Source organism: Pelodiscus sinensis, chromosome 15 (genome assembly GCF_052426305.1).
Source record: "Pelodiscus sinensis isolate ZL-2025 chromosome 15, ASM5242630v1, whole genome shotgun sequence".
Classification (NCBI taxonomy): Eukaryota; Metazoa; Chordata; order Testudines; family Trionychidae; genus Pelodiscus; species Pelodiscus sinensis.
This window is the reverse complement of record NC_143066.1, coordinates 22,429,251-22,438,271: the sequence shown is the minus strand read 5'-3', so window position 1 is coordinate 22,438,271 and position 9,021 is coordinate 22,429,251. Positions and strand designations below refer to the sequence as shown.

The 9,021-nt window shown below is 41.0% G+C and overlaps 1 protein-coding gene across 2 annotated transcripts in view; it reads left to right on the top strand.

Annotated features, from left to right (window-relative positions):
* The first annotated feature begins 4,945 nt into the window (after positions 1-4,945).
* Positions 4,946-9,021, top strand: part of SMG1 (SMG1 nonsense mediated mRNA decay associated PI3K related kinase) — a 145,136-nt gene continuing 141,060 nt past the window's right edge. The window contains exon 1 of one of the 2 annotated variants that reach the window (XM_075899384.2): positions 4,946-5,150. In XM_075899384.2, coding sequence (XP_075755499.1) covers positions 5,134-5,150 — 17 coding nt within the window. In that variant the 5' untranslated portion in view covers positions 4,946-5,133. Of the gene's footprint in view, positions 5,243-9,021 lie in introns of both variants that reach the window. The other variant, XM_075899383.2, reaches the window with a different exon arrangement.

The window sequence follows — 9,021 nt, the reverse complement described above, 5'->3', positions numbered from 1 at the left end:
AATTTGAAGTAATTGCTCCCCAGTGCTCCCTGGGGCTCTAAATTGAGATAGTTTGTCGACAATAATGGAGCCTACTTTGGATTAATTTTGAGGTTCCCCCATAGTGGGGACACACTATTTCAATTTTGTTTTTTCGGGAGCTATTATTTTGAATTCAATTATTTCAAAATAATTTCCTAGTGTAGACATGTCCTGAAGGTAGTTACAGATTGTATGTAGCCCCTTGGTGTAGAATATTGAAAGTAATCTGCATTTAATGAACTGATCATATGGAAGTATAGTTTATATTTGCAGGCCTCATGTATTCCAGGATATAAACCCAAGTTCTACATCAGGAGCCCATACATGCAAACTTAAGTATAAGATATTAACTGACATTGGAGACCCGTAATACCCATATTTTAATAGCATGTTTTTAAAATGTATAAAGTGAAAATATAAATGGTAACACAACTGTTACAATTACTTTCCACTGAATCAGAGGAACGCTGCTCAATATAAACTGTCCTCTAAATGACCTTGATGCCATAGGTTAAATTCACACAAACAATATCAACTTTTCCCAAGTAATATTTTAAATAAGTGATCAGTTGAAAACTTGTTAGTAATTGGAACAGATTTGTGAGTAGATAAAATGCCTTTTCCTCTTGTCATCTACATCAATAGGGGAAGTTACAAGATGCTATTTTTGTTATTTGTGTTCCATTTACAGTATATTTACCATATCACGCAAAGAAACTATTGTAAGATTTCTTGGAACTAAATGAACAACATTTGAAATAACAACAGCAATCTAGAATGTATGAGTTTGTTATCTTATGAAGTCCATTGCTTCAGTTTGCTTATGTGTTAATGTAAAGAAGATTAAGTAAACATCGGTTTTGGATGAAATGCAGCAGGCCCACACTCAGGGGCTACATCTAGACTGGCATGATTTTCCGCAAATGCTTTTAACGGAAAAGTTTTTCCATTAAAAGCATTTGCGGAAAAGAGTGTCTAGATTGGCACGGACGCTTTTCTGAAAGCACTTTTGCGGAAAAGCGTCTGTGCCAATCTAGACGCGATTTTGCACAAGAAAGCTCCGATCACCATTTTCGCGATTGGGGCTTTTTTGCGCAAAACAATACTGCGTAGTCTACACTGGCTCTCTTGCGCAAAAGCATTTGCACAAGAGGGCTTTTGCCCAAACGGGAGCAGCATAGTATTTCCACAAGAACACTGACAATCTTACATGAGATCGTCAGTGTTCTTGCGGAAATTCAAGCGGACAGTGTAGACAGCTGGCAAGTTTTCCCTTTAAAGCAGCTGCTTTTGCGGAAAAACTTGCCAGTTTAGACACAGCCCGGGTGTGTGTGAAGGGTGTAAAAGCACCTCCATTGTCCCCCAAGTAAGCATGCTTTGGCTGGCCAGGAAAAGGTAGAGTGGCGTACTGCTCGAGCCTCTCTCCCTCATGCTCTGGCCAGCCGGGAGAAGGCTGGGGATGATTTCCATGCTTATTTGGGGGATCATGGGGGTGCATTCACAACCTTGCAGTCCACATTTACAAAAAAAGCACCCTACCACAGAAATTCCTGCATACGGGCATGTGCAGGTAAGTTGTACAATCTGTATGAGGCATAATTGCGTAGAAGCGTTATCTTTGTCAGGATTTAATCCTTTGCACTCTTTAGGAGGCTCCCACTTGCAGTAATCATACAACAGAATCTTGGTAGATTGTGCCTCTCTGCTCCAGTCATATATTGTTTTTCTCCTTGGCCTCACCAAACCAGGAATGTTTAGCATCTCTTTCCCTCACCTTAGCTACAATGATGATGGATTTTCTTTCAATATGTGGTTCTGTTATGGGTTTACATAGAGCTGTGGAGCCAAGAAAATGGTTTTTAGCTTGGCCATTACTCCTTAGCATGCAAAAGAGTTTTTAGAAAAGTTATGCTGGGTAAGGCAGCAAATTAGTGGGGGTTGGAAGATGTAATGTATTATCTTATTTAAGCACGGTAGAAGTATGTCAGCTACTCTACTATAATTAAAAGTAATATTTGGACTAATAAATTTACATATTAAGTCAGTAAATCATTAGGATAAATATTGAAACTTAGCAAAAGAATTAGTGATGTCAATCAGCTCCAAAATTCTTCATTATAAAGAACATTGACAGTGTTGTCTAGTGGGCTAAGCACATTGCTCGAAGTTGGAAGCCCAGAGCCCTACTTCCAAAACTCCCATTTAATCATTTTGTGACAATGGACAAGTGACTTAACCATACATTTTTTAAAATGTCCTCTAATTTGGGGTGAGGTGCTTAATTTTGGATATCCCGTTTTACAGACCTCCAGCTTTATTTTCCAAAGTGCTGAACATCTGTAGCTCCCATTGACATCAATACTGGGCTATAGGTATCTAAATCTAGGATCCAAAATCTGAAAATAGCAAACTTAAAAGCCAAGTTTGAAAATGTGAGCATCAGTTTCCCTGTACTTCAGCTATGTCCTCTGTAAAATGGGGATTAGATGTTTTTTATCTTCTTTTGTAAAGCACCTTGAGATATACGGATGAAAAAGTGGTATGACACAAGTATTATTATTATAAAATCTCATGGATAATGATGAAAAGTTTAATTATTACGTTAAAAACTATCACAAGGTAGTCATTTCACAATGTAATCATTTTAAGCACAAATAGTTCAATTATATATTTAATAGTGCTTGGCACTTATATAGCACTTTAATGTTTGTACGGTGTTTCAAAATGTAATTAACCAACCATTATTATCCTTGTTTTACAAGAGAAGAAAATGAGACTCTGGCTAAATTATTTCCACAAGACCACACAGAGTTAGAAACAGATTCATGACTGGAATCCAATTCTAATACAATCTAACTACAAAATCAGCAATGCTCAAATAGTGGACTATAGCTAGAGGTTGGTCACATGGTGCTAATTTTCTTTCTTGTGCCCAGCTGATAAATCACATTAAAAGAAAGCTGAAAATACATCCTTAATATTACCTTTCCCCATAGGCAACTATTGTAGTTTCTGCAAGAATTTTATGAAATCATGAATATGGAAGGAGGCAATCTGCTTCATTATCAGTGATCCATAAGACTCTCTCTTTGAAAGTAAGAGAATCTTTGTGGTAAATATTTCTGGCGCTCCAGTAAAATGTGATTTTGACTTTACTATTTTAAATCTAGTTCTTCAGTTTGCTGAATATCAAATGCGACTGAATAACTTTTTCTATTTAAATACCAAAAGAAATAGAACGAAGACAACAAATGAAAGGATTTATAACACCTTGGGTTATAAATGGTTTTTTTCTGCAAAACTGATTCAAGTATGTGAGTTGCAGCTTCATCATCATAATTTATAGTATTTCCCTTAAATTGCTAAGCATTTGAAAGCTAGTAAGCAGAAATCCGTTAAAACACAGCACCTACCCAAGGTTACTATTTGTGACAGTCAGAATGTTGTGATGCATTATGATGATGCTGGATCACATCACATTAAAATGTAATTATGTTGTAATTCAACCTTGTGATGTCTCTGCCTTCGAATTTATTCTGGAACCTTGGGATGTCCTGTAAGTACTGCTTGAGGGATGCAAAACCACACCAATGAGTTCAGGCCTATCCAATAAAAAGCTAGAAGCGGCAATATAATAATTGAGTCTGCTTATTCACCAACACAACTGCAGTTTAATCACTGATATTAACAAGGCCATCATGCCATTGTTCAATCTGGGATACAATAGATAAATAAGAGAAATAAGAGCAATTAGACCTATGAGCATCTTTGCTGATTCTTTGCCTCAAGTGTATCAGATTTCATGAAAACTTGAGGACTACTCAGAAACCACAGGAAAATATACTCAGGAATCAGGGTAACCAAATAAGTCAATGAAACTCTGGACTTGGAAGAGAAAAAAAATGAAGGAGTCACACTCTGTCTCCACTTAACCTACTGCAATTGTGCCACTGTAGTATTTCAGTGTAGAGACCCTCGTTATTTAGAGAGCAAGCACTCTTATCGCTGTAGTTAATCTACTTCCTCAAGAAGTTGTAGATGGTTCATCAACCTAATACTGTCTACAAGGTTAGGTTGGCATAACTATGTTACTCAGTGTGTGGATTTTTCATGCTAGTGGCCTAACTGGGTTGACTTAATGTATTGTAGATGCAGCCTTAATGTCTTCCTTGAAAAAGTATCCCATGGTACAGGTTCTCACATTCTTTCAAGTGTGGACCGTGTTATAACAGGCCAAAATTTTCTTGCAGATTTGTCTCCCCTCCCATTTTCAGTCTCATCCTTGTGGCAACCACTACCACTACCAAGTGTCATGTATTTTTTAGCTCTTTTAAAATGCCTTTGTAGCAGCTGGAAGTAAAAACGGAGAAACCAGCAGAGAGTGGGTTGCCTGCTCCCTGCTGACCACCCCCCTATTACTCTGTAGCACCAGTCTGTGAACTTTTGGCCTACATTTGGGAGAAGCAGCTCAGCATGGATTGGCTCGGGTTGGGTAGGAAGGAAAACCCTCCAAGTATGTGGAAATAAGCTAGGGAACTACTTTCTGAGGAGCAGCCCTCTCAGTATGACTAGGAGAGGACCACAAGCCCATCCCTCAGCACAGGGTGACCCCTCCCAAGTATTAACCCCCCCTCAGTGTGGGTAGGGACCAGGCGGCTCCCTGACTCCCCCCCCCAACACACCAAAGGATGGGGGGTATGAAGACTCCTCCTGAGTTACTCCGTGGGGCGCCCCTCCTCCAGGGCCAGAGGCTCCTCTGGGCAGCGCCCCGCGCCGAGGAGGCTGCCCTAGGGGGGTTCCCTCTCGGCGTGGGGGAGGGGCTAGCGAGGATCGCGGCGTGCGGGGAGCCCGGCCCAGTGTGGTGGGGGTGGGGGGGTTCCACGCGACCCGGCGGGCTGACCCCACTAGCTCGCTGCTGTCCCATGGTGCCCTGCGGAGGGCGGGCGAGCGGGGCGGCCCCATGGCCCGCGATCCCGGCATGCCGTTCGGCCAGGCAGCAGCAGCAGGCGGAGCTGCCGCCGCTGTCGTCTCCTCCTTCAGTGTGAGACAGCAGCCGCCTGAGCAGCGCGAGTGAGGAGCCGTCGCCGCCCTTGCCCTGCTGCCCGGCCGGCCATGCCCTCTCGGGCAAGGTAATGAGCCGCAGAGCCCCGGGGTCTCGGCTGAGCGGCATCGGCACCAGGCAGCACTATCACCCGCGGAGCTGGAATGACTGGCAACCCAGGTGGGCTGGGCTCGGGCAGGGGGAGGCGCGGCCTAGGCGGCCCCCGGGGGCGGAGGAGAGCGTGTGGGGGAGTCCGGCCTGCTCCCGCTGTGCTGGGGCCCGCGGGGATCGGAGGGGGAGAGCGGGGGAGAGGAGAAAACCCCGGCTTTCTGCGTAGGCAGGCCCAGCTTCCTGAGTGCTGGGGCCTAGAGGGAGCTGCGGCGGGAGTGACCCACCCCTCGACTCTTGGGGGCCTACCGGGGAATGTGGGGTGGGCAGGAGTGACCTACTCCCCGACTTTTGGGGGCCTGCAGGGAGATGTGGGGAAGGGGTGGAGTAACCCAGCCCCTGACTCTTGGGGGGGGGCCTAGAAAGAGATGGGGGGGGGGAGTGAGCCAGCTCCTGACTTTTGAGATCTAGTAGGAGATATGGGGTGTGTGTGTTTGTGGCGTGACCCCCTTACATTTGGGGCCTAGAGGCAGATATGGGGGCGGGACAGAGTGACCCAGCTCCTGATTCTGATGTAGCCTATTCAGGTGGGAGATGAAACCCAGGATACCTGGTATAAAGGAGATCACGTCGCCTCCCTCTATCACCTTCCCATAGACTCTGTTATGACCTGGAAAGAGTTGGGGTAGGATGTGTGGATAGTGGAGGGTATTTCCTGCTATATAAGCAATTAGTGTTAGTGGCTAGAGACAAAATGCTTCTGTATCACACAATCTCATAACTTTGTAGGAACTTAGTTTGATTGGCTTTATGTTGATTTAGTCCAGGTTCTCCCTCCCCTTTCAGGGTTTTTTCCTAGTTTTTTATACTTTTAAGATGATTTTCTGACATTTTAGTTCGTTCATCTTTTGCTGGCTCTCTCACAGTATTATAAGTAGCAACTTTGTTGCTCAGTGACTTTCTTTAAAGTAGGAGACTCTTGAGTGGTCAATAGATGTTTTGAATTGCTTATATTGAAACAGAATTTATGGGAACCTTCAGTAAGTGCATTTTTGTTCTCGTATTTAATTGAAAATTCATTGAAGAATGGAGGCTGCAAACATATTGGAAGTCTTTCAAGGGCTAAAAGCACACACAACATAGGTGTGTGTTTGTGTGTGTGTATGTGTATGTGTATATATATATATACAATGTGATTAGGAGAAATAGTTTAAAGTTGTAAGTAAGCTTTGTATGTGACGTGTTGCAGTTATTACATTTCATTTACATATATAGCAATTTTTCTGACCAATGGAGTATCAGTAGTTATGTCTTATTTAAGTACTGAAAGTGTATTTTGCATCTGATTTATTTCCAGCATGTCTTGTCACTCATGTAGCTGCTAAACCACTTTAGTCTACTATAAAGTTTTAATGTAATTTGACATAAAATATCTTAACTTCATTATTGTTTCTGTGTTTAATTTTTTTTTTGGCTTTGAATGTCACTAAAACATAAGTTGGCAGAGAAAGGAACTATAGTCTCTAAAAGATTGCTGTTAGTATCACGTAGCTTATGAAACTGATGGGATTGTCATTGGAATGGGGAGATTGAGTGGATGTGGATCCTCCTATTGTATGAGTGTAATCTTAGTTTCATATATGTACCAAAACTTAGAATTTGTTTCTCTCAGAATATTCCGTGCACCACATGTTAGTGATGTTAAGTACTGTACCCAAAAAGCATGCAGCATTTAAATGATCACATGGTCACACCTCACTAAATTCTGCTGTCTCTAGTTGATGAGGTATACTAAACATTGCAAGTTTAAAAGTTAGAAATTTGCAAACCATCGTTGTGATGTCCTATTGTGACATCCTGTTTCTTCCTGTCTGGTCCCTTACTTTATTGTAGAGTAGGGTTCAGATTCCTGGACTCCATATTGAAAGTCAAATACTTTTAAGCTCTTGACCCAGAGTTCCACCTTTATATGAGAGGATTAGATGCTTAGTTTGTATCCCTGCTGATATTGTGACAGCTGTGATAATGGCTTCCTGATAAGAAACATTAATTTGCCACAAGGCCCATCTTATTTTCAGCATAGAAAATGGCTTTACAGATGCCGAAGCCCTTTCTATGCTAGGAAGTTTACTTACTGCAGAAAACCCTTGAACTGGAGGAGGTGAAAATCATTTAACTGCTGGCACAGTAAGAACAAAACTGTATTCAGCAGTATTACAGAAAACGTAACTGAGAGGTGATGAACCATTGTCACTGACCAGTGAGTTTCCTAATATGAATGGGGCTTGGTCCTCCACATCTAAAGGAACATGAAACTGAAGAATTTGTAAAGGAAAAGTGAGATCTGTAGCTGTCTTTGGGAGCAACCTGAACCTACAGCAATTAGATTTATACCTTAGTTAGCTACCTCTATCAACCAAGCACACCAAAGAGTATAAAAATATTCATAATGACATTTGTGAATTTTAACTTGTACTTGAAATCTAAAAATGTTAGCCTGTTATAAAGGTTACTTTGACCATATGAATAAACATTTGTTGAGTCTTCAACAACAACAAAATCTTTGCAAAGGTATATTGTCAAATATTTAAGGAAATTCTAGCAGAATTTTTTAAAATTATATTCTAATTTTTTTTAGTTTTAAAAGTAGCTGTGAATTTTTTGCTTCCTTGTTTTATGTATAGAATATTTTTGTAGCAATTATAACAACACCACAAAATGTGCTCAGACCTCTTTCTTTTCTTTTTTCTTTTTTCTTTTCTTTTCTTTTCCCCTCATTTTCCAATTTTTCTGTGTATCTGCCTGTCTGCTGCTTTCTGCCTGTTCAAGTCTAGAGCTGTTACTGCTGCTTAGTGGTAAATAGCTTCATGCAGATCCAGAAGAAGGTTGTACGCAGGCACCAAAACTGCAAAAATTGTCAAATTTCCAGTGCAAGAAAAAAGAAAATAGAACTTTTTTCCTGAGCTTTCGTGGGCAAAACCCACTTCTGATAAATACATACAGATTTTTTTGGGGGGGGAAGGAGGATGATTGCCCACGAAAGCTCATGATATTATCTACATTTTTTTGGTTAGTTTCTGAGGTGCTGCAAGACTATTTGTTGTTTTTAAGTGTTCCAGACTTTTTTCGGTTAGTCTCTGAAGTGCTACAGGACTACTTGTTTTTAAAGTTAATAGACTAACATGGCTACCCCTCCGATACTTTTTTCACTAATTTTTCATGGATGATTGTGTGCATAACATTTTCAAATGGAAATATAATTTTTGAAGTTGACTGTATCCCTTTAATTAGTACATTGTGTTTTGAAGTTTAATTCTCTTTAGAAGTGATGAGATGAAATGTGAACTAAATCATCAGAATCAAAACCTCCTGAAATTTGAGGTTAGAAAAATCTGATTCTGAATTTTGCAGCTCAGATCTATCTCTAATAAAGTGTAGTTGGTGAAGCAGAGTTTGAATTTTGTTCCCATGTGAAAGCAACAATACTTTTTAGATGTGAGAGGACTGGTCCACATGCAGTTTTTGTAACACTGTATATTGGACAGGAATAAACTATATGACAGGGCTACTCAACTTTGGAAGCCCTGAGGAGGGGGTCACAGCGATACTGTCAGAACATGCTGAGGGCCGCAACTTAAGTGTGGTTGCATATGCCTGCAAATATATATGCAAATAGCTTTTCGCACTGACAGGCATGAATACAAAAATTAAGACAAGAGTACACAACATGCAGGCCCAATTTAAGTCCGTTCTGCTGTTATTAATAAAATGCAATATTTACTCTATTTCCACCCATATGACAGCACTTTTAATGAGCAATGACAGTCCAGGAATTTTAACTACTAAAACGC